At 40.8% G+C, this 25,075-nt stretch overlaps 1 protein-coding gene across 11 annotated transcripts in view; it reads left to right on the top strand.

Annotated features, from left to right (window-relative positions):
* TEX14 (testis expressed 14, intercellular bridge forming factor) overlaps positions 1–16,554 on the top strand; it is a 52,990-nt gene extending 36,436 nt beyond the window's left edge. For 4 of the 11 annotated variants that reach the window (XM_082439898.1, XM_082439897.1, XM_082439895.1 and 1 more), the window contains exons 21-29: positions 494–699; positions 1,745–1,841; positions 3,216–3,290; positions 6,140–6,217; positions 7,304–7,403; positions 10,553–10,645; positions 12,573–12,682; positions 13,911–13,962; positions 14,749–16,554. In XM_082439898.1, coding sequence (XP_082296024.1) covers positions 494–699; positions 1,745–1,841; positions 3,216–3,290; positions 6,140–6,217; positions 7,304–7,403; positions 10,553–10,645; positions 12,573–12,682; positions 13,911–13,962; positions 14,749–14,785 — 848 coding nt within the window. In that variant the 3' untranslated portion in view covers positions 14,786–16,554. The other 7 variants (XM_082439900.1, XM_082439896.1, XM_082439899.1 and 4 more) reach the window with 7 other exon arrangements.
* The last annotated feature ends 8,521 nt before the right edge of the window (positions 16,555–25,075 follow it).

Here is a 25,075-nt window from a genome sequence, read left to right as displayed (position 1 = left end):
AGTACAGAGGAGTTTCTTTAGGGCCAGGGCTGAAGGGGATAATCCCATGGGAGGCCAGGTAGCTGTGGTGGTGGTGATTAACCAGCTATAAGGAGATTTTTAAACTCTAGCAATAGAGACATGCAAATGCAGAGTCTACTTTGTACTTGAAGCACTGTTGAATTTAGTGCAAATACATTGGATTCTCTAGAGTTTGTAACTTAAAACAGTACCTTGTGCTTAAACATACATAGTTCTGGGTCCTGCAACTGCCTACAGCCAGCATCAAATATCCTCTCTCTAGTGCCCTTTTTTCCAGTATATTTGTGGTTCAAATAATCTCCCTTTAGTCTCTCCCAAGTTTAGAGACTATCATCAGTGATCAGTGACTATTTCAGTTATTGACAATTTGGAAAATCCCTGTTCCAGGTATAGAGTTTTGTGGGGGCTTCTTTTTGTTGTTTTTAAATAATGTAAAGGATTCAGACACTAACTGCCCTCTTTTCTACAACAGGGTCAGTTTCTTCAGCTGCTAGTCAGTATAAGGACTGTCTTGAAAGTATCACATTTCAGGTTCAAACAGGGTCTACCTCATTCTGGAACAGTCAAGAATCTATTCAAACTTTGTCTGATAAATTTACAACTGTCCGAGAGAAAGCAAAGAGCCTAGATTCCCATCTTACTTCCTCTGGAACTCTTCCTTCAAGACTGACTAATCTCGTAAGTATACCGACTCTGCGTTGCACGCTCTTGGAGTGAGTCCAAAGGCGTCAGTGATCCAAAAGGCCAAGATTTCTCCATATCTGTTTTACAAAGAAAGCAAGAAATAAGCTGGATCCTCTCCAGGCTTCCCTGGGGCTCCTCTCTGAGTCTGTGTTGTAGAATGGATCCTGGGTTTTTGTGCCCTCTTTTTTCCCCCAGAGGTAATGTTTGTCGATTTCTCGAAAGATCCATCCTCTGCGATAGCTTATGATGCATTGTTCATCTGCATTGTTCTTTCTACCTAACCGTATCTTACGTACTAAGAGGAGGCTCGAGTTCTGCTTCCTTCTTGACGCCGCCTCTGGTTAGTTCTCTGAGAGTTTCGATTGATCTCTACCTTCTCTGAATTCCTAAACCAATAATCTGCAGTAAAAACACTTAATGGTACCTTCTCCTTGCTTCCTTCGCCTCCCCGTGCTGTTTGTTTGTTGGTTTCCTTTCTCTCTCTCCCTCATACTTCATATGTGTAGTCTCTTCAAGAACACTAAAAGTTCCTTACTTGGTTCTGCTCATTAAAAACCTGTTGACTGACCTTTCTGTAGGCAGATTGATTACTTGTTTGGGCCTCAATGAAAAATCGACTGTCATCTTCTCTGGGCATTTGACTCACAAAAGGTCTCACTCTGAAGTAGGGAAATAAAGAATTTTATGCTCTTGTTCAACAAACTGTTAATGAGGCAGGTTCTAAGTGCCAGGCACTATGCCAGGCCCTTTTCTAGGCATCCAGAAGTGAATAGGAAAGTCCACGCCCTGAAGGAGCTCACTGCCTATTGAGAAAGACTGGCAGGATGTAACACAGAGGTAAAAACTGAGTGCTTTGGAGGCAGAGAGGGGTGGGAAGGCTTCCAAGAGGAGATAACATTTAAATGTTTGACTCAGTCAACAAAACAAGTAGCTTCTTCCATCAATGATACACAAGATTAATCTTGGAAATGATTGAGCTTAACGGGCCTTTTTAGCTTAATACATGTGTCAGTTACCATGTTTATGTCTTAACTTGTAGAAAAGATTGCCTACATTTACTGGGGCTGGTTCCTCCAGCATTGCTAAGGCACCTGACACATCATCCCGTGCCACTCAGAGGAGGAGCCTGCAGAAAGGTACCCTGTGTTTAATATTAAAATACAAGTTCATAACAGTAAACCAATTTAAGGGAGACTTCATCTCCTCTTTGATGCTATAGTAGATTCAAACAAAAATGCTAATTTCCCCTGACTTCCCCTGAAGTAAAACATACTCATTATAGAAAACTTAGAGAATACAGAAGAGCTTAAAAGAGAAAACCACGACCATTCTACCATCATTTTTTTTAAAAGTTTTTTTTGATGTGGACCATTTTTAAAGACTTTATTGAAATTTGTTACAATATGGCTTCTGTTTTATGTTTTGGTTTTTTGGCCACGAGGCATGTGGGATCTTAGCTCCCCAACCAGGGATTGAACCTGCACCCCCTGCATTAGAAGGCGAAGTCTTAACCACTGGACTGCCAGGGAAGTCCCTCTACCATCATTTTTTAACCTCTTGTAGTATTTTGATGCATATCTTTTTTATATTTTTAGAAATATACCCCCAAATATCCATATATATATCTATAGATATATATATATATATTCTTTTTTTTGGCATAGTTGAGATCATATAGTGTATCAGCTCTGGCCTGCTTCTTTTTCTTTAATGATATATTTTAGGATTTCCACTTGTCAGTAAAAATTATTCATAAATATATGTGATGGCTGCATAGTAGTCCATTCTACATATGTTGCTTAACCATGCCCTTATGTTGAAGATTTATGTTGTTTTCCAACTTTTGCTCTTTGTACAGAAATCTTTATCTGAACCTCTGATCTTTTCCTTAGGATAGAGTCTTAGAAGGCAATTTCCAGCTCAAAGGGTATGAGAGCCTTAACAGCTCTTGAGGTGTAATTGCCTTTGCTCCGTTAATCTTATTGTCTTGTGTCTTTGGTACAACTCTTAGAATTTCCCTCAGGGGGATAGAGATATTGTGAACTATGCTGAGGGGTTTTGGTTAATGTTATAATTGAGCCCTTAGGTGAAGGCCCAAAGTATGGTCTCCCATATCCCCTGGCCTGATAATCTATAGAGAAAGGCCTCCCACTTTTTTTCATTTTGACGGGTCTAGAGCTTCTATATCCCTCCAGCAGTCTTGGTCCAAATTGGACCCCCAGCCTCTTAGTAAGAATTTATACCTCACCTACCTCACATATCCTTGGGGAGGGGCACAGATCAAGTGGTGCTGAGGTGAGGTGTGATGTAGGAAAGGGTTTAGAATAAAAGGGAGAGTAAAACCTTTCACATATGAAGTCTCAATTAGGACCGTTAATATAAGAGGCTTTCTCCGCGTCTTAGCTTGTTTCATCATTGAGAAATCCTAAGTCAAATCCACGTCGAAGCCTCGAAAACCTAGTTCAGGTCTAGGAAGGCAGTAAGTCACTTTCTCCTTTATCTTTTTTAAGAACTAGTAGAAGCCATCTCGCAACATCACACTGATGAACTACCACCACCATCTCAGGAGCTGCTTGACGAAATTGGTAAGGCATGCTCGATACAGAATATACTCCATGGCCCTGCTTCTTACGCTCACTGACCACATACGGTTCTTTGTCTCAGGTGAGAGCACTAGTACCGAAGGCCCTATAAAGGTTTGATGGAAAGTACAGAATTCTGGAAGAGCCAGTTTTCCAATAAAATGGGCCTCAGACTACTACTGAAGCCTGGCCAGGATAATTGGTCTGTGTCTGTTGTCATTTTGTTACTTAAAGGGTCTACGGTAATGATTCTAAGAGGAAATAACAACATTCAAGTGGTTTATTATGATGAACTTGTTTTATTAGAAGAATTCTTATCTCCTTTTTGAACCAAACTAGCCATACTTCAGCCATACTGAAGTCTGGCAACTTGGGCCAAAACACCCCATGCTTTCTGTGTTGCCATTAGCAGGAGATATTAAAGGTAGTGGCATTGTGGATGAATCCCTTTCCTGAGGGCAGGGAAGTCAGTGGCACAAGACCTAATGAGACCAGCATTTTCCATTTCAGGCAGAGACTAAGGGATACCTGCTCAATTTTAGTTGCAGCTGATCAGCTGGCCTGCCCAGCTGAGCTGATGCTGAAAGTAAATGGAGCATGGTGATAGAAACATTTGGGGCAGGTGGTTTGCTTCTCCAGGGAGGACTGACTGCTCTCTTCTCGACAGCCTGGCTGACCAGCCCCTCACTCTCAGAGGGCACATCTCATCAGAGCTCTGATGGTACAGTTCTTGGTATGGGAACACTAGGGTCTTTCCTGAGGGGCATCTCTTGATTTTCAGGGTCTCTGAGGTTTTGTGTCTCATCAGGAAGAAGGAGTTGAATGACTCAATGGACAGATATGGTCTAGGCTACCCAACCCCTAGACCCTGGCTGTTGGCCTTACGAACTTGGGTGGAGCCGGTCAGAGCTGCCAAAGCCTACCTTGGTTTCTTTCTTTTCTGTAGTCATAGGCCCTTCTTGCCTCACCACACCCCTCGCCCAGTGCCACAGGGTTGTTGGCTCTTAGGGCTCCCACCCCCGCACCAGCTTGCCTCCCCTGGAACCCCCTAGGGAGTCCCTGCAAATTCCTCCTCTCCAGTTGCTCTCCTTCACATACTCATGGAACTACTGCTTGTGAGAGTAGAGGTCAGCTCCTTGTGTCCCGCTCAGGTAGATTCTCAGTGCCGTCTGTTTTTTGGTCACGGCTTAGGACAGTACTTGTAGGCTCCTTGGCAGTTTGACCTTAGCGATACTTTTCCTCTGGATCCTGCTCTCCTCTCTCTGCAGTCACAATGTGGACCACCCCCCCCCCATCTCAGCAGCTGTCACCAGGCTTCTGCAGCTGGCCTCTTGGCACTGCTGTACCCCAGTGTGCTCTGCAGAAACTCTTCCTCATTTCACTTACGGGAATTATCTGGGCCAGGTTTCTAGGCGATGTCTTGTACTTTGAGATGGGTCAGTAATTTTCCAGAAACATAAAGGGCAGAGGGCACCTGAGTAGTTTCTCCTAATAATGGGTGTGCTTACCTGATTATTGTTTATCATCACTCTCGTTGTTTCCTCTCAGGAGAGCTTTGGGGAGTGACCTGGAGCTGACACCTACTCTTTTGAAGGGCACACATCCACAACTCCAGGCTTTCGTCCAGGGCCTAAAGGGGAGGGTCCTTTAGAATCTTGTAAGATCAACAAGGGACTACCTCTAACAAAGATAAAAATGGATTTTAAAATTTCAGATTATATTAAATGACCTTATGGGGCCCCTTGATGCCCAGAGGCTGCCAGGGAGGGCTTGCTTCCTGACCTGCTAGAAGGGAAAGACCTGTGCCTGCACACAACAGGCCCGTGCCGGTGAGCCCAGGGGTCCCGTCTGTGCTGCCTCCCAGCTGGCTCTCTGATGGGCTCTGGGGAGCGCTTTGAGGAAACTGAGCACCTAACACACGTGAAGCAGTGTACTGAGTTTAGTAGACGCTTGTCTTAATCTAATGATCAATTTGTTAGGAACTGGAAATTTTATTCTTTGCCTTTTGTCTCTCTACAGACCAAATAAAAAATGTGTAATTTAGGTCAATAGAGATAGGGAGAGATTTGGACTACTCTGAATTTACCAACTTTTTTGAGAGAGTATATAAAATAGAGATTAAGCGCATAAGCCTTAGAGCTAGACTGCCTGAATTCAAATTCCAGTTACACCTCTTAGTATCTGTGTGATTCTAGGCAAGTTCCTTAGCCTTTCTTTTTTTAAAAAAATATTTATTTATCTTGGCTGCCCTGGGTCTTCATTGTGGCACGCGGGATCTTTGTTGCGGCACGCGTGCAGGATCTAGTTCTACTGACCAGGGATTGAACCCAGGCCCCCCTGCATTGGGAGCGTGGAGTCTTACCCACTGGACCACCAGGGAAGTCCCTCCTTAACCTTTCTTTACCTTAATTTCCTCATCTGTTAAACAGGAATGACAATAATGTGATCAATCTCATAGGGTATTGTGAAGATTAATTGTGAATATTAATCTTGAATTAATGTATGCAAATTAGAAATAGTACCTGCCACTTAGAGCTCTGCAAGTGTCACCTATCATCATCATTATTTTTACTTTTATTTTTAGTGTTATATGGGATTGGATGCCTAAGGCAGTGGTTCTCAAACTTCATCAGGCATCAGAACCACCTGGAGGGCTTGCTACACCATCCCCACCCCCAGAGTTTCTGATTCAGTAAGTCTGAGATGTGGCCTGAGAATTTGCATACCTAACAAGTTCTCAGGTTATACTGAGGCTGCTGGTCTGAGGAGTACTCTTTGAGAACCACTGCCCTAGAGGATAATGTGACATGCAAAAGAAGAAATCAATTGCTTTCTGCTCTATGTTGTGACAGAGCACCTGAAGCGGCAGCAGGCCTCATCCACAGTGTTGGATGAGAACACAGCAAGTCACCTGGGCATTGCTGCAAGTGGTAAGCCAAATCCCTAGTTCTTTTTCATCAGATTTTGCTGTAACTGTCCTTGCAAGCACAGTGGTACATTTGGGTGAGTGTGGACCTTGAGGTCAGGCACACTCCACCTCAATTCTGACTCCACTGCTTACTTTGGTATGACAAACTGTTTAATGTCTCTCAGCTTCAGTTATCCTCATCTGTAAAATGAGAATGTTAACTCCTACCTAATGATGTTCATGCATAGTGCCTGGTACGTTGTGAGATACTTAACAAATGTTAGTCTCCTTCCCTTCATAGGACTGCTGGCAGGATGAAATGAGATAGCATATGTAAAATGCCTGGCATACATTAAAGGGCACTACCCTTCCCCACCCAAATTCCTTCCCTGGCTCCAATCTGGAAACATCTAACAAGTGGGAAGAGGGTGGCCCCCCAGAATAAATCTGTACAATTTGTTTTCAGGGACTCTTGCCTCCTCTTTTATGTGCCATTTCTTTCCTCTGTCTCTCTCGAGCCTTGGCACAGGCACGGCTTCCTGCCGTTTCACCTGGCAAAGAGCTCCCCAGACCTCAGAAGCAGCTTCTGTGGATACAGGCGCCCTGCAGATTGCCACCTGGCCCCCTGCTCTTCTGGGAAGAGGGGAACTTGTGCACTGCAGACTTCAGGGTCCACTGATTAGCCTTAATTTTTTGCACTCCATTTTTTTTTTTGGCTGCGTTGGGTCTCCGTTGCTGCACACGGGCTTTCTCTAGTAGCGGCGAGCGAGGGGCTACTCTTCATTGTGATGTGTGGGCTTCTCACTGCGGTGGCTTCTCTTGTTGCAGAGCACAGGCTCTAGGCGCACGGGCTTTAGTAGTTGCAGCGCGTAGGCTCAGTAGTTGTGGCCCGCGGGCTTTCGACCACAGGCTCAGTAGTTGTGGCACACAGGCCTAGTTGCTCTGCGGCATGTGGGATCTTCCCGGACCAGGGACTGAACCCGTGTCCCCTGCATTGACAGGCAGATTCCTAACCACTGCACCACCAGGGAAGTCGTGCACTCCATTTTAAGGCAGATTTTCTCAAAATTTTTTTTGTTCTAAAGTTAAGTCTTTCAACTGTTTTTAGATCAAAGGCATTTAGAAGAACAAGAAACTAACAGTAATAAAGAAGACAGCAGTATGCTTTGGACCAAAGAAACTCAGCATCTAGAAGAGGATACAGAGAGGTAACAGAAAAAGCTGGATTTTTTTTTTAAAGTGTTTGAAAAAACTATAGTGTTAGTTTATATTAGTTTTTCTTCTGATATTGACAAATAAGGAAATAATGGTCTTTTGTCATACTATCCTTATAGCCCCTATTCCTAAAAGGGTTTTTTTTGTTTTTTCTTAAAAAGTCCTTAATTGTGATAAAATACACATAACACAAAATTTTTAAGTGTACAGTTCAGTATGCTACGTATATTCACATTGTTGTGCAACTGGTCTCCAGAACTTTTTCATCTTGCAAAACTGAAACTCTATACCCATTAAACAACAACTCCCCATTTCCCCCTCCCCTCAGTCCCCAGCAACCACAGTTCTATTCTCTGTTTCTCTGAGTTTCACTATTCTTTTTTTTTTTTTTTAACATCTTTGTTGGAGTATAATTGCTTTACAATGGTGTGTTAGTTTCTGCTGTATAACAAAGTGTATCAGCTATACGTATACATATATCCCCATATCCTCTCCCTCTTGCGTCTCCCTCCGGTGTTTGTTGTTTTGTCACTGGCTTATTTCACTCAGCATAATGTCTTCAGGGTTCATCCATGTAGCATGCATCAGAATTTCCTTCCTTCTTAAGGCTGAATTCCATTGTGTGTGTGTGTGTGTATCACATTTTGTTTATCCATTCATCTGTTAGTGGTCACTAGGTTGCTTCCACCTTTTGACTACTGTAATGCTGCTCTGAGTGTGAGTGCGCAAATAGCTCTTCAACACACCCTGCTTTCATTTCTTTTGGATGTATACCCAGAAGTGGTATTGCTGGATCATATGGTAAATCTATTTTTATTTTTTTGAGGAAATGCCATCCTGTTTTCCATAGCAGCTGCACCATTTTACATTCCCACGAACAGTACACAAGGGTTCCACTTTCTCCAGATCCTTGCCAATATTTGTTATTTTCTGTTTTGTTTTTTTTTTTTTTTTGGCTGTGCCAAGCGGCATGCGGGATCTTAGTTCCCCGACCAGGGATCGAACCCGCGCCCCCTGCAGTGGAAGCGCGGAGTTTTAACCACTGGACCACCAGGGTGGGGGTGTCTCTGGTTTTTTGATAGTAGCCATCCTAATAGGTGTGAGGTGATATCTCATTGTGGTTTTGATTTGCATTTCCCTAATGATTAGCGATGTTGGGCATCTTTTCATACGCAGAAGGCCATTTGTATATCTTCTTTGGAGAAATATCCTAGTCCTTTGCCCATTTTTTAATAGGATTATTTGTTTTTTTCTTGTAAAGTTGTTGTTTTTTGTTTTTGTTTTTACTTCATTTTGTGAGGCAAACATCGGTTTCAGTTTCTTTCAAAACATTTTAGTTAAAGAGAATTTTTAGATCTTTCTAGCCAAATAAGAGAAGATGGAGGCAATCATCCAGACAGTTCAGTCTGAAAACACAAGTTTGCCTCAAGAAACCCAATTCCGTTCTTGACTTGGAACTCTCCTTTGACCTGTGTTGTAAGGAAAACCACTTCAGATCACCTCCTTTGCCTCCTAACATTTCTTGCTTTGTCTGAACTGTCATTCAGGGCCAGGACTGGAGGGAGGTGAGCGCAGCACACTCCTTGGGCACAGAATTGAAGGGGGCACCAAAGAACTCAGAAGTCAAGAAAAGTACTATTTTGATGCCATATTTTAAAAAATCAATACTAATGCAAAAAAATCCATGATGAACAAAACATTTACATTTTAAAGAAAGAGAGGCTATGAATCTACACTTACACCACTTGCCTCATCCTTATCCTGGACCAGCAAATCCCTGGGGAAGCCCTGCCGAATACTTTCAGCTGCAAACGTTAGAAAACCCCACCGTCGTGTTTAAATGAGTTTGTCTCACACGACATGAAGCCCAGAGGTCGGCAGGCCACGGCTGGTGTAGCAGCTCAGTGATGCTACCAGGGACTTCGGCTCTTCTGATCTGTCTGCTCTGCCAGACATAGCATGTTGGCCTTTGTTTTCAGGCTTGTCAACTCCTGGACACGGTGCCTGCTCTCCATACTCCAGGCAGAAATAAGAGGGTGGGGCAAAGGAATAGTCGAGCCAACCTTATGCCTTTTTATCTGGAAAGCAGAAGCTTTCCTAGAAGCCCTTCTCAGCAGATGCCTGCTTATATCTCCTTGGCCAAATGTGACGCATGGCCACCCTTGGTTGCCAGGGAGACTGGAAATTGCGTTTTTAGCTTTCAGCTGCTATAGGAGAGGAAGGTAAGGGAGGACAGTGTGATGAATAACTTCTGGGTAGTGAATCCCGTTTCTGTCACACTCTTCAAGGACTAAACTATTCTCCACAAGGAAGGAAAAGAGAGAGACCTGGACAGGAAGTGAGGAGACTAGAGCCCTGGGACCTGAGAGGAAGTGGGGAGAGGTTTTTTTTTGGGGGGGGGGGCGGCGAGACAAAGAAAAAGAGGCAAAGGGGGAGGAAGGTAAACTTCTTAAAGTTTTATAAACCTTTTGTCTATAATGTATGATGTAACTCCATTCATTCCATCTCCCCAAAACACCTTCGGTAAATATCTAGCCATTATTTAAGGCAAAAGAAGAGTAGCTCAAGAAGGCCAAATTACATTTGGTTATACAAATATAAAGTGCTTTGCACATTATCAAAAGTTAGCTACTATTATCATTGTCTCTTCCTTTTTCAAAAGGGCTGGCTATGCTAGACACAGGTAGATGCCCACAGATGCTCAGTCATCTCAGTCCTTGGCACCAAGCCAGAGTGGGAGATATTTTTTCAGATGGTTGGGACTTTTCAGGCCTTCTGAAAACACATTCTCTGCATCCAGTAGCCTCAGAGGCAGTTCTTAATCTGAAAAACTTGTGGGAATGAGTGTGCATTTCTAGCCTCAGATGGAAATTGATGTAATGACCTAGAATTGAGAAAGAGTCTCATATCACACTTTGGGCTTTTTTGTCAAGAGACTAAAGGAGGGTTCTGGTGCACATTTAAATCGGATCTAAGTGACCACTACAACTCCAGGTACAGTCTCACCGAGCTCTCATTTTCTCACGCGTACAGTGAAAGCAGGAGTTTGAAGGTCCTTTCCCGCTCTAGAGTGCTATGCCTCCTTGTCAAGGGAGAAGGGGAATGATTGCTGTCTCAATTCTCTTCACTTGCCCTTGGACAGAGCTCACTCTACGCTTGATGAGGACCTGGAAAGATGGCTGCAGCCACCTGAGGACAGCACGGAGCTACAGGGTCTCCCCAAGTGCTCGGCAAGGTTATTGTTCTCCATCAGGGGATCATTTTTTTCTTTTTCGGGAAGGGGGACTAGACTTTAGTTCAGTTTTTTGAAATAAATAGATTTTAGTTTTTTAGAAAGTACATGGACTCCTTGGAGAAAGAATGTTTGGTGATGGCATTACATTGCTCTAGATAAGCCAGCCCCGACTTCTGTCTCCCCCTCTTCCTCCAGCCACCCACAGTGCTCAAGATACTGACTAGCAGACTGATATCAGTATAGAGAGAGGCCTCTAAGATTGCTGTGTCTAGGCCCTGTCACCTTCAACATTTTCGTCAGTCATTCAAATTAAATCAGAAGAGGCATGCTTATCAAATTTTTAGATAACACAAATCTAAGGATAAATGCTAATGTGATGGGTAGATAGACTGTGGCTTCAGAATGGTCTTGACAGGTGGAAATGTTAGATTTCTCTGAAAGATAAAGGTGAGCATTTAGATCCAAAAGTATAGAATGTGAGAGATCTGACCTAATGGAGCATTTTTTGATCGGAAGCTCCTACTCTACTGTAATTTCATTGAAGACGGGAAGTACATCTTATTTTTATATGCCCAGCATTTAGCATGCATTTTGAGATGTGGTAAGAATTCAAGAAATTCCCCTTGAAGAAGACGTGGACAGCGACTCCATGAGACCTCAGTTTGATGCAGTTGCTGAAAAGGTCAATGCAGCACTGACGCTGAACAGACAGAAATGTGCAGTCCAGGCCAAGGTGATGTCTCAGGCTAGCTAGAGGACTTCTAGAACTCATGTGGGGCTCCTTTTGGGGTGTCACATTTTAAAAGGGGACCATCAACAAATAGAAGAGGGTGGCCACAGAACAGCTAGAAGTCTGGAAACCTTGTCATGTGAGAACAGCTGACGGAGCTGGGGAGGCTCAGTCTGAGAAGAGCAAATGGAGTAGAGAATTTGATAGCTGCCCCCAAATACCTGAAATATTGTAAAGTGAAGAGAGTCGGCTTACTCTCTTCCGCCCCAAAGGACAGAGCCAGACTAGAAACTGCAGAGTAAGAGATTTTTATTCAGTAAAGCACAAGCTTTCTAACGGTCACAGCAATCCGATAGAGAAGCAGCTGCCTCTACACTAACTTTAACAGCAGCTCCTCCCACCCAAGCGTAGGCGGCACGACTCTCTGGTCCAGGGCATTTGGATGGAGGTAATAGATAACCTCCTCCAACTTTAGAGCCTGTGATTCTATTAGTGATGAGAGGTTAGGAGGAAAAAAAATCCTTTTCACCCTAGCTGGCTTTATTTTCTCTCTCACTTTGCATATTTTATTTTGAATATCCACCAGATGAAAACAGAAGAAAAAAATCCCTAAACCATGTCAGTTTGAGTCATCCATCATCTGTTGAGCACTGTCAGTGAGCTGAGCACTGTGCTAGGGGCTAGAGATGCAGAGGGATAGCATGTCTCTGCCCTTAGGGAGCTTATTGTTGAGTGCGGGAGTTGGTTTCTGTTTACTGGTTTGACAAATGTGGTCTTCAGTTATTAGATACTGCAGTTAGATATTGAGAGTTTTAGGAAATGAAGATAAGGTAATAAAAATACATGTGGTTGTAAAAAGGACACCAATTACAACATAAGTGAAATGCTTTTTTCCTTTGGGACAATACAGCCTAGTGGTTGAGAGCAGAGTCCGAGTCAGGCTTCCTGGGTTCATCCCAGCTCTAGGACTTACTGGGCATGTAATTTAACTTCTCTGTGACTCAGTTTTCTCATCACTTAACTACCTTACATCGTTGTGATGAGAATTAAATGAGTTAGTATACATGACAGCACTTGAACTGTTCCATAGGGAAGGCACAGTTAGCTCTAGTTATTATTATATTTCCTTGGGAGCGCAGTCCTGTTCCCCTGGCCATTGTGCACATGGTTTAATGACCAAAATCATTGTCATTGAAGGGAGACAAATACTAAAGATCAAGAAGTTGGTGAAAAGAAGAGAAAAGGGGAAGAAAGCATCACGCCAGAGAGAAGGAAATCAGAGAGCTTTTTAGGGACTTCTGAAGAAGGTATGAATGGATGTTCATTTACAGTGTAGCCTAGCCTGGAGTCCTTGGGCTTCCATGAGCATCAAAGTTATTTAGAAATGTTTCCCAGATGCTATACATAATCCTCCTACACTTTTCCCCTGTAGTTCAGCCCAGGTTTTCTGTTAATTCCCAATTATGTCTTTATCACAAAACAGTAACTACAGCCAATTCTATTTCTAAAGCAAGCCTTCAGCCAGGCTCATATTGTCTGGAAAGATGTTTTCCTTCTAATGTGTCTTCAAAAGGTAAGAAATCATAAATTGTGGAATTTAAGTGGAGTCTACAAGTAATGTGAAAAGTACAAACCTTAATTTCAAAACTGTTTTGATAGAGCTTTAAGGCGCCATTCACAAATGATGCCCTCCTATATTTAAGTTCCTCCTACTCAGGAAGTTAGCGTCATTAACTCTTTCAGATCATCTGGTATCCCTTTTATCCCTTCCCCAGTCCATTCTCATTCTTCTCCTTTTTCTGCCCTGCTTTGTGCCCCAGGATGCTGACCCTTGTGAACTGAATCTGCTGGGCTTCCTGGCCAGCCGGCTTCCTGTTGGCCAATGGGAGACCCCAGCAGAAGATCAGATAATTGGGCTATTACTTGCCTGACTGCCTACCTCAGCACTTCATCTCTGTGTGGAAGTGATGTCCCTCAACAAGCACAGCTTCTATAGCGCAGCCCATCCTTCCCAGTTCTAGCTCTCACTGGGTTCCAGTAACTGTTCTGCCCCACCTGTCCCCCCCCCCCAACCCCAGTCCTTTCAGGCTTAGGGGTGATAATGGCTTCCCACTGCTGCTAGTCGCTGGATGCTTTGCCATACCTTGTTTGCTCCCTTAATTCTGACAACACCTCTGTAAGTAGTCACTTCATTAAAGGGCCTGGGGGTGCATTCTGTTTCCTCCAGGACCCTGACTGGCACAAGGCCCAGAGTGTGTGAGCATTCAGCTAGTATTGAATTCACTGAGAACATAATGCAGGGACTTTGTGAAATTAGCATCATTCGTGTCCATTGCTATGACAGGGAGCTGCAGGATGTTAGGAGTGGAAGCCCAGTATCTGTGTTTTTAGAAAGATTCTATCTCTGTAGAAGAAAACAATTGATGGAGAGAAAACAGTCCACCCTAAACTAGAGAGAGTACTAATGTGACTTCTGAATGCTCTCACCCTTTGACCCAGAAAGTAATCAAGTTGTTTTTTCTTCCTCCTATCAAGAGGAACTAAAACCCTGTTTTTGGAAGCGACTGGGTTGGTCCAAACCATCCAGGTAATGAGATGTCAGATGTTTGTAAGTCAAAATCCACTGTTTATGGACAACATGAATAGACTTTAAACATGTACCAGTATCTAAATAAACATTAATGACAAAGACTTGAATTCAGAGTTGCTCAGTTTTAAAAATGCTAATGTTTACAGTTAATTAAAATACAAGGGGAAATTAATGCCAACTTTGATTACATAATTGGTAGACAGCACAAGAATGGTTTTTTTTTTTTTTTTTGGCTGCCTTGGGTCTTTGTTGCTGCACGCGGGCTTTCTCTAGTTGCAGCGAGCGGGGCCTACTCTTCATTGCGGTGAGCGCGCTTCTCATTGCAGTGGCTTCTCTTGTTGCGGAGCACGGGCTCTAGGCACGCGGGCTTCAGTAGCTGCAGCACGCGGGCTCAGTAGTTACAGCACACAGGCCCTAGATTGCGCGGGCTTCAGTAGTTGTGGCGTGTGTGCTCAGTAGTTGTGGCACACAGGCTCAGTAGTTGTGGCGCATGGACTTAATTGCTCCGCGGCATGTGGGATCTTCCCAGACCAGGGATCGAACCCGTGTTCCCTGCATTGGCAGGCGGATTCTTAACCACTGCGCCACCAGGGAGGTCCCACAAGAATGGTTTTAGATGGAGGGAGTACAGAAGATGCTGCTCTCGAAATGCTTTGCATTTCCACGATACACTAGCTTATCATAATCTCGCTTGATTACTTTGAATTCAGTTGAATAAAAAGAGGCTGTTGTTTGTGTCTTTAAGAAACATCACACCAACTCGAAACTCCCTTTTTTGTTCAGGATAATCGTGCTGGATCAGAGTGACTTGTCAGACTGACCGGAAGTGGACCATAGATGGACTCCTGGCCTGCGTTTGAGTGTCCTGCTCGTGAGCTCCCTTCTTCCCTCATCTGCTTCAGTCACCATTAGGGCAGTGGTTCCATTGCTCACACTTTGTTCAGCCGCCACAATAGACAGAACGACTTGTTTGTTTGCAGCACATTTAACCATTTGTTTTCAGTCAGATTTCTGAAAAGTAAACGGTAGTTTTGATTGTAAAGCTTTCTCATTGTGCCCAGAATGGCATTTGGTTTTTTTATATAAATTTTCAAACACTTCAACTCCTGTTGTATAATAAAATGTTTCCTTTTAATACCAGTTAGGTTTCAGCTGTAAGATATATTTCTGTGTTTTAGTTGTTGGGAGAGGACCCGCCACCCAAAGAAGTTTTGATTTCTGTTATAAAGTTTGACAAGTAAATAACTACTGCTACCACCCATCGTACAAACTGGCACCAGTCATCCATGTTTTATTACAGAAATATTGCCCTCCTCTTCACCGGGATTGCCATATTCCCGTTCCAGCTACAATTGACTTACATGATAAAAGTGTGGGTAGGAATAAAAGCCCAAAATATTTTGAACTCTTTAAGGTGAACAAACATCATCTCTGTATATTTCAGTTTACACCTCACATCCTTAGTGTCTTAGAAGAAACTATGGTAAGAAAGATCACAATATTTTCTCTAACTTAGCCTCTTGTGCGGTGCTAGCCAGCTAACATTTTATCTGTAAGTAGTAGGTCTTTGTTTGTGATAACCGGAGAGTTCCTATTGTGGACGGTCATATTCATACAGTTCTTAGCTCCCCAAAATTTTACTCTGCACAAATAAAACAGGAAGGTACAAGTTTATTTGACCATTTTAAAGCAAGGAAACAGTTGCTTGCCATTGTAACCAGAGGAAACCCATGACAAATTACTTTACAAATAATACGAAACTTTGAGGGATACAGAGACTTAGTAACATGCAGTACTTCCTCTCAAAAAACTTTATATGGTGAGAAAAAAACCAACATACATAAAAATGTAAGAACTAATAGCAGACATATCATGATAAATGGTAAGATATGAAATTACAGCATTATCTATTAGTATTCATAAAGGCTACAAGTCCTACAAGGCTACAGACTCGCACTGATGTGGTTTGTAATCCTTTGTCTACAGAGTAGACTCTTCTCTCTGGCCAGTGACTATATAATATTGGCCAATGTTAACAATAATAATGTTGATAGATATTGTTTATTGGTTATGGAGCACCTGTTATGTGCCAGGTACTTTATATACTTGGTGCTTTTCATGCACATGGCACTCTCACTGTATTTCTTTAGCATGCTGCTTTTCCTACTCTTCAGCAGCTGTTATTTCAAACTTTTATTCTTCACTTCCCATCAACATTTAACAGATGAATTACCTCCAACTTTACAGAGAAATTAGCCATCAGATGGGAACAAATCAGCTTCCCACCACCAAAACTACTAACAAGACCACATCTGTCTCTGTGACTAGAACAGCTGTAGGTAAAGCAGTCTACCCTAAACTAGAGGTGGACCTGTTCTACATGTACTCTTTCTGTTGATACTTTCCTCCATGTTACACTGAAGGAGGTGTCTCTCTTCCTGTCCAAGGCCAGTCTCATCTCCTGTCTGCTCAGAGTTATCCTTCCAGATTATTATCTCCCTTCTTAGTATCTCCAACCCCTTCTTGTTAGCTTGTTTTCATCACTTGACGCACTTGGATTTTTCCCATTGTTAAAAAGTATTCCCTGGGGCTTCCCTGGTGGCGCAGTGGTTGAGAATCTGCCTGCCAATGCAGGGGACACGGGTTCAAGCCCTGGTCTGGGAAGATCCCACATGCCACGGAGCGACTAGGCCCGTGAGCCACAATTACTGAGCCTGCGCGTCTGGAGCCTGTGCTCCGCAACAAGAGAGGCCGCGATAGTGAGAGGCCCGCGCACCGCGATGAAGAGTGCCCCCCACTTGCCACTTGCCGCAACTAGAGAAAGCCCTCGCACAGAAACGAAGACCCAACACAGCCATAAATAAATAAATTAATTTAAAAAAAAAAAAAAAAAAAAAGTATTCCCTGGATTTTCCTGGCAGTCCGGCGGTTAAGACTCTGTGCTTCCATTGCTGGGGGCACTGGTTCGATCCCTGGTTGGGGAACTAAGATCCCTCATGCCGTATGGTGCGGCCAAAAAAAAAAAAGTATTTCCTGGATCCCACGTCCCTTTCCAGCCACTGCCCCATCTCTTTCCTCCCACTGCAGTTAGAGTTCTTAAAAGAGTTGTCTACACCTGCTGTCTTTAGTGCCTCACCTCCGACTCACTCTTCAACCCACTATAATCTGAATTCTGCTCCTTCCGTTCTCAGGCAATCCTAAGGTTACCCATGACCTCCATATTCCTAAATCCCAGGGACACTCTTCTGACCTCATTGTCCAGTTTGCTGTCTCAGACTATTCCCTTGACTCCCTTATGTTACAATCTGGTTTTCCTTCTATTTCTCTGGTTATTCCATCTTAGCCTCCTTTGGGGCCTGCCTTTACCTTTTCTTTTTATTTTTTAAATTTATTTTATTAAAGTATAGCTGAGTTACTATGTTGTGTTAATTTCTGCTGAACAGCAAAATGATTCAGTTATACATATACATACATCCTTTTTCTTATTCTTTTTCATTATGTTTTATCACAGGATATTGAATATAATTCCCTGTGCTATACAGTAGGACCTTATTGTTTACCTATTTTATATATAGTAGTTTGTATCTGCTAATCCCAAACTCCCAATCCATCCCTTCCCCACCCCCCTCCCTCTTGGTAACCACAAGTCTGTTATCAATACCTGTGAGTCTGTTTCTGTTTTGTAGATAAGTTCATTTGTGTCATATTTTAGATTCCACATATAAGTGATATCATATGGTATTTGTCTTTCTCTGTCTGACTTCACTTAGTATGATAATGTCTAGGTCCATCCATGTTGCTGCAAATGGCATTCTTTCTTTCTTTGTTTTTTATGGCTGAGTAGTATTCCATTGTATATATGTACCACATCTTCTTAATCCATTCATCTGTTGAGACATTTAGGTTGTTTCCATGTTTTGGCTATTCTGAATAGTGCTGCTGTGAACATAGGGGTGTATGTATCTTTTAAATTACAGTTTTGTCCGGATATATGCCCAGGAGTGGGATTTCTGGATCATATGACAACTCTATTTTTAGTTTTTTAAGGAACTTCCATACTGTTCTCCATACTGGCTGCACCAATTTACATTCCCACCAACAGTGTAGGAGGGTTTCCTTTTCTCCACACCCTCTCCAGTATTTGCTATTTGTAGACTTTTTAATGATGGCCATTCTGACCGATGTGAGGTGGTGCCTCATTGTAGTTTTGATTTGCATTTCTCTAATAATTAGCAATGTTGAGCATCTTTTCACGTGCCTGTTGGCACTCTGTATGTCTTCTTTGGAGAAATGTCTGTTTAGGTCTTCTGCCCATTTTGCAATTAGGTTGTTTTTTTTTTGTTATTGAGTTGTATGAGCTGTTTGTATATTTTGGAAATTAAGCCCTTGTTGGTCACATCATTTACAAATATTTTCTCCCAATCTTTAAGTTGACTTTTCATTTTGTTTATGGTTTCCTTTGCTGTACAAAAGCTTGTAAGTTTGATTAGGTCCCATTTGCTTATTTTTGCTTTTATTTCTGTTGCCTTGGGAGACTGATAAGAAAACATTGGTACGATTTTATTTTTGTCAGAGAATGTTTTGCCTATGTTCTCTTTTAGGAGTTTTATGGTGTCATGTCTTTTATTTAAGTCTGTAAGCGATTTTGAATTTATTTTTGTGTATGGTGTGAGGGAGTGTTCTAATTTCATTGATTTACATGCGGCTGTCCAACTTTCCCAACACCACTTGCTGAAGAGACTGTCTTTTCTCCCATTGTATATTCTTGCCTCCTTTGTCGAAGATTAATTGACCATAGGTGTGCAGGTTTGTTTTGGGGCTCTCTATTCTGTTCCATTGATCCATATGTCTGTTTTTGTGCCAATACCAGTCTGCTTTGATTACTGTAGCTTAGTAGTATTGTCTGATGTCTGGGAGGGTTATGCCTCCTGCTTTGTTCTTTTTCCTCAGGATTGCTTTGGCAATTATGGGTCTTTTATGGTTCCATATGAATTTTAGGATTATTTGTTCTACTTCTGTGAAACATGTCATGGGTAATTTGATAGGGATCACATTAAAGCTATAGATTGCTTTGGGTGGTATGGCCATTTTAACAATATTAATTCTTCCAATCCAGGAGCATGGGATACCTTTCCATCTCTTTGAATCATCTTTAGTTTCCTTTATTAATGTTTTATAGTTCTCAGCATATATATCTTTCACCTCCTTGGTCAGGTTTATTCCTAAGTATTTTTTTTTTTTGATGTGATTTTAAAAGGGATTTTTTTTTACATTCCTTTCACCTCTACCTTTTCTTTTCTTTTTTTTTTTCTCACACACACACACACACACACACACACACACTGTATTTTATTTTTACAAGAGATAAATAGACTGACACCAAGCATTGTACATGGATGACCACAACAAAAGCAACAATGATTGCAATTACCAAACATGAAACACACTCATACTATGTCATAATATTGACATTCAGTCCAGTAATCCTCCACTGTAACAGCTCCTTTACTTTACTTTGCAGTGAAAATTGATTTGTGTATACTTTGCCTCTGAGTCCTTGTGGGATTTTTTTTTATTTAATTCAAACAGAAAGTCACAAAAATTATACTCATCCTCATCAGTTCACTCAGTCCCATGTAATTAATTTTTTTTTTCATCTTGATCTTTTGTTAGCACTTTTATGAGTTCATCAGTTTTTCATTAGAGTTCTGAAAATGCTTTTTCATTCAGTTCAGCAGTACAGTCAGTTACCAGAAACCTGTGCTTGTCAGAGTCTTTTCCATGAATTTCTTGAAGATGAAACCCTTTTATAGGAACATATTTGCAAAAGCATCAGAGTACACCCAGAACTGTCTGTAAATGACAAAAGACTTAAAAATGACCACGGTTAAAGATTTGATGAAAATTCATAATAATGCAGTTGACAAGAAAATTAGTTATTTCTGAGATATACATTTTAAAGTAATAACTAGGATTATGACTTATAACATTATACCAGAACATATAAGATTTTTAGAAATTTCATGTAATGTCTGAAACATTTATATTAACATATTTCCATACAAATAACGCAATGAAAGTTTAGTATTAGTTGTTTTGTTTGTTTGTTTTTTTATACTGCAGGTTCTTATTAGTCATCAATTTTATACACATCAGTGTATACATGTCAATCCCAATCTCCCAATTCATCACATCACCACCACCCCACCCCCGCTGCTTTCCCCCGCTTTGGTGTCCATACGTTTGTTCTCAAAGAGAAAATCTTGAAAGCAGTAAGAGAGAGACAAAGAGTCATATAAAGGAATCCTCAATAAAATTATCAGAAGATAATTTCTCATCAGAAATTTTTAAGGTCAGAAGACAGTGGGTTGGTATATTCAAATTGCTAGAATAGTAAAACTGTCAACCAGGAATTCTATATATGACAAAACTGTCCTTCAAAAGTGAGGGAGAGATTAATATATTCCCAGATAAACAAAAGCTGAGAATTTGTAAGCACCAGACCTGCCCTGTAAGAAATGATTAAGGGAGTCCTGCAAGGTGAAATGAAAGGATACTAGACAGTAACTCAAAGACACATGGAGAAATAAAGATCTCTGTAAAGGTAAATGCATGGGTAATTATAAAAGCTAGTATTATTGTAACAATGGTTTGTAAATGCACTTTTTGTTTTCTGCATAATTTAAGAGACTAATACGTTTAAGGGAAAAAAGAGCAGTTATTAGTGTAAATGCTAGTATTACTGTAACTATGGTTTGTTAACTCCACATCTTGTTTTCTACATAATTTGAGGGACTAATGCATTTAAAAGAATTATTAGTTTTTTTTTTGGTTTTTAAACTAAAAATTAGTTTAAAAAAATTTTTTTAATAAATTATTAGTTTATAATTTTGTGTCATCAACAACTGAAAGGAGTGGGGATGGAGCTGTAAAGGAAGAGAGTTTTAGTATGTTATTGAAGTTAAACTGGTATAAATTCAACTGAGTGTTACAACTTTAGGATGCTAAATGTAATCCCCATGGTTACCACAAAGAAAATAGCTATAGAAAATACACAAAAGGAGAAGAGAAAGGAATTTAAACATTTCACTACAGAAAATCAACTGAACACAAAAGACAGTAATGCAGGAAATTTGGGACAAAAAGCTATAAGGTGTACAGAAAACAAATAGCATAATGACAGAAATAAGACCCTCCTTATCAGGAATTATTTCAAATGTAAATGAACCAAGCTCTCCAATCAAAAGACAGAGATTGGCAGAATGGATAAAAACACATGATCCTAGAGGAAAACACAGGCAGAACACTCTATGACATAAACCACAGCAAGATCCTTTTTGACCCACCTCCTAGAGAAATGGAAATAAAAACAAAAATAAACAAATGGGACCTAATGAAACTTAAAAGCTTTTGCACAGCAAAGGAAACCATAAACAAGATGAAAAGACAACCCTCATAATGGGAGAAAATATTTGCAAATGAAGCAACTGACAGAGGATTAATCTCCAAAATTTACAAGCAGCTCATGCAGCTCAATATCAAAAAAACAAACAACCCAATCCAAAAATGGGCAGAAGACCTAAATAGACATTTCTCCAAAGAAGAGATACAGATTGTCAACAAACACATGAAAGAATGCTCAACATCACTAATCATTAGAGAAGTGCAAATCAAAACTACAATGAGATATCTCACACCAGTCAGAACGGCCATCATAAAAAATCTACAAAAAATAAATGCTGGAGACGGTGTGGAGAAAAGGGAACCCTCTTGCACTGTTGGTGGGAATGTAAATTAATACAGCCACTATGGAGAACAGTATGGAGGTTCCTTAAAAAACTAAAAATAGAACTACCATACGACCCAGCAATCCCACTACTGGGCGTGTACCCTGAGAAAAACATAATTCAAAAAGAGTCATGTACCACAATGTTCATTGCAGCACTATTTACAATAGCCAGGATACGGAAGCAATCTAAGTGTCCATCGACAGATGAATGGATAAAGAAGATGTGGCACATATATACAACGGAATATTACTCAGCCATAAAAAGAAATGAAATTGAGTTATTTGTAGTGAGGTGTGGATGGACTTAGAGTCTGTCATACAGAGTGAAGTAAGTCAGAAAGAGAAAAACAAATACCATATGCTAACACATATATATGGAATCTAAAAAAAAAAAAGGTCATGAAGGACCTAGGGGCAGGACAGGAATAAAGACGCAGACCTACTAGAGAATGGACTTGAGGACATGGGGAGGGGGAAGGGTAAGCTGGGACAAAGTGAGAGAATGGCATGGACATATATACACTACCAAATGTAAAACCGATAGCTAGTCGGGAGCAGCCGCATAGCACAGGGAGATCAGCTCGGTGCTTTGTGACCACCTAGAGGGGTGGGTTAGGGAGGGTGGGAGGGAGATGCAAGAGGGAGGCGATATGGGGATGTATGTATATGTATGGCTGATTCACTTTGTTATAAAGCAGAAACTAACACACCATTGTAAAGCAATTATACTCCAATAAAGATGTTAAAAAAAAAAAAAAGCACATGATCCAACTCTATGTTGTCTACAGGAGACTCACTTGAGATCCAAAGACACAAACAGGTTGAAAGTGAAAGGATGGAAAATGGTATTCCATGCAAATAGTAACCAAAAGAGAGCAGGCGTGGCTATACTATCAGACAGTTGACTATACCAAAGTTTACAGGGGACAAAGAAGGACATTATATATTAATAAAAGGTTCAATGCAGAAAGAAGACATAATAATGATAAATATTTATGTGCCTAATGATATACTTTCAAAATATATAAAGCAAAAACTGACAGAACTGCAGGGAGAAATAGACAATTCTATAATAATAATTGGAGACTTCAAAAACCCACTCACGGTTACGGATAGAACAACCAGATGGAAGATTAGTAAGGAAACAGAGGACTTAAACAACACAACGAGCCAAGTAGATTTATAGACATATACAAAACACTCTACCCAACAACAATAACAGAATACACACTCTTCTTAAGTACCCATGGGACATTTTCCAGGATAGATCATATGTTAGGCCACAAATTAAATCTGAATAAATTTTAAAAGATAGATATACGAAGTATCTTCTTTGACCACATTGGGATGAAGTTAGAAATCAATAACAAAAGGGAAACTGGAAAATTCAAAAACTCATGGAAATTAACACACTTTTAAACAACCAATGGATCAAAGAAGAAATCACAAGAAATTAGAAAATGCTATGAGATGAATTAAAACAAAAATAACATACCAACACTTATGGGGCACAGCAAAAACTGTACTAAGTGGGAAAATTATAGCTATAAATGTTTATATTAAAAAATAAAGATCTCAAGTTAACTATGTAACTTTGTAACTTAAGGAACTAGAAAAAGAAAAACAAACTAAACACAAAGCTAGCAGAAGAAAGGAAATAATAAAGATTAGAGCAAAGATAAATGAAATAGAGAATATAAAACAATACAGAACACCAATGAAACCAAAAGTTGGTTCTTCAAAAAGATCAACAAAATTGACAAACCTTTAGCTAGATGGACTAAGAGAAAAAAGTCTCAAATTGCTAAAATCAGAAATTAAAGTGAGAATATTACTACTGATTCTACAGAAATAAAAAGGATTATAAGAGAATACTATGAACAATTATATGCAACAAAGAAAATTTTGTACAACCTAGATGAATGGACAAATTCCTAGAAACAGAAAACCTACCAAGACTAGATCACAAAGAAATAGAAAATCTGAGTAGACCTACAGCTAGTAAGGAGATTGAATCAGTATTGAAAAATCTCTCAACAAAGAAAAGTCCTGGGGACTTCCCTGGTGGTCCAGTGGTAAAGAATTCACCTTCCAATGCAGAAGATGCTGGTTCAACCCCTGGTAGGGGAACTAAGATCCAACATGCCACGGAGCAACTAAGCCCATGCACTACAACTACTGAGCTTGTGCACCTCAACGAGAGAACCTGCGTGCCACAAACTACAGAGCCCATGAGCCCTGGAGCCTGCGTGCAATGACTAGAGAGAGAAAACCTGCACACCACAACTAGAGAGAAGCCCATGTGTCGCAATGAAAGATCCCGCATGCCTCAACGAAGATCCCACGTGCTGCAACTAAGAGCAAACACAGCCAAAAAAATTAAGAACATAAATTTCTTTTAAAAAGTAAATGTTAAAAAAAAAAAGTCCTGGGCCTGATGGCTTCATTGGTGAATTTTACCAAAAAAATTTTTTTTGTATTTTATTTTATTATTTTTTTTGTGACCATGTTGTGCAGCATGCGGGATCTTAGTTCCTCAATGAGGGTTCAAACCCATGCCCCCTGCGTTGGGAGTGTGAAATCTTAACCACTGGACTGCCTACCAAAAATTTAAAGAAGAGAGACTTCCCTGGTGGTCCAGTGGCTAAGACTCCACACTCCCATTGCAGAGGGCCTGGGTTCGGTCTCTGGTTGGGGAACTAGATCCTGCATGCTGCTACTATAGGAGAGCCCACATGCTGCAACAAAGATCCTGCATGCTGCACCTAAGACCCGGCACAGCCAAATAAATAAATTTATATTAAAAAAAAATTAAAGAAGAACTAATACCAAATCCTTCTCAAACTTTTCTAAAAAATTAAAGAGTAGGGAGCACTTCCTAACTCATTCTGAGGCCAGTTTTACCCTGATACCAAAGCCAGACAAAGACACTACAAGAAAAGAAAAATACAAACCAATATCCTTTATGAACATTGGTGGAAAAATCCTCAACAAAATACTAGCAGACAGGATTCAGCAGCATACTGAAAAGATTATACACCATGACCAACTGGGACTTATTCCTGGAATGCAAGGATGTTTCAATATATAAAAATCAATCAATGTAATATGCCGTGTCAATATAATGAAAGAAAAAAACACATGACCATCTCAATTGATGCAGAAAAAGCATTTGACAAAATCCAACAGCCTTCATGATAAAAACACTCAACAAACTAGGAATAGAAGGAAATTATCTCAATATAATAGCCATATATGAAAGCCCATGGCAGACATCATACTCAATGGTATGGAAAGACTGAAAGCTTTTCCTCAAAGCTT

The sequence above is a fragment of the Balaenoptera physalus genome (genome assembly GCF_965194825.1).
Source record: "Balaenoptera physalus genome assembly, chromosome: 20".
In the NCBI taxonomy this organism is placed as follows: domain Eukaryota; kingdom Metazoa; phylum Chordata; class Mammalia; order Artiodactyla; family Balaenopteridae; genus Balaenoptera; species Balaenoptera physalus.
The sequence above is the reverse complement of the archived record's forward strand: the minus strand, read 5'-3'. Positions and strand labels throughout refer to the sequence as shown.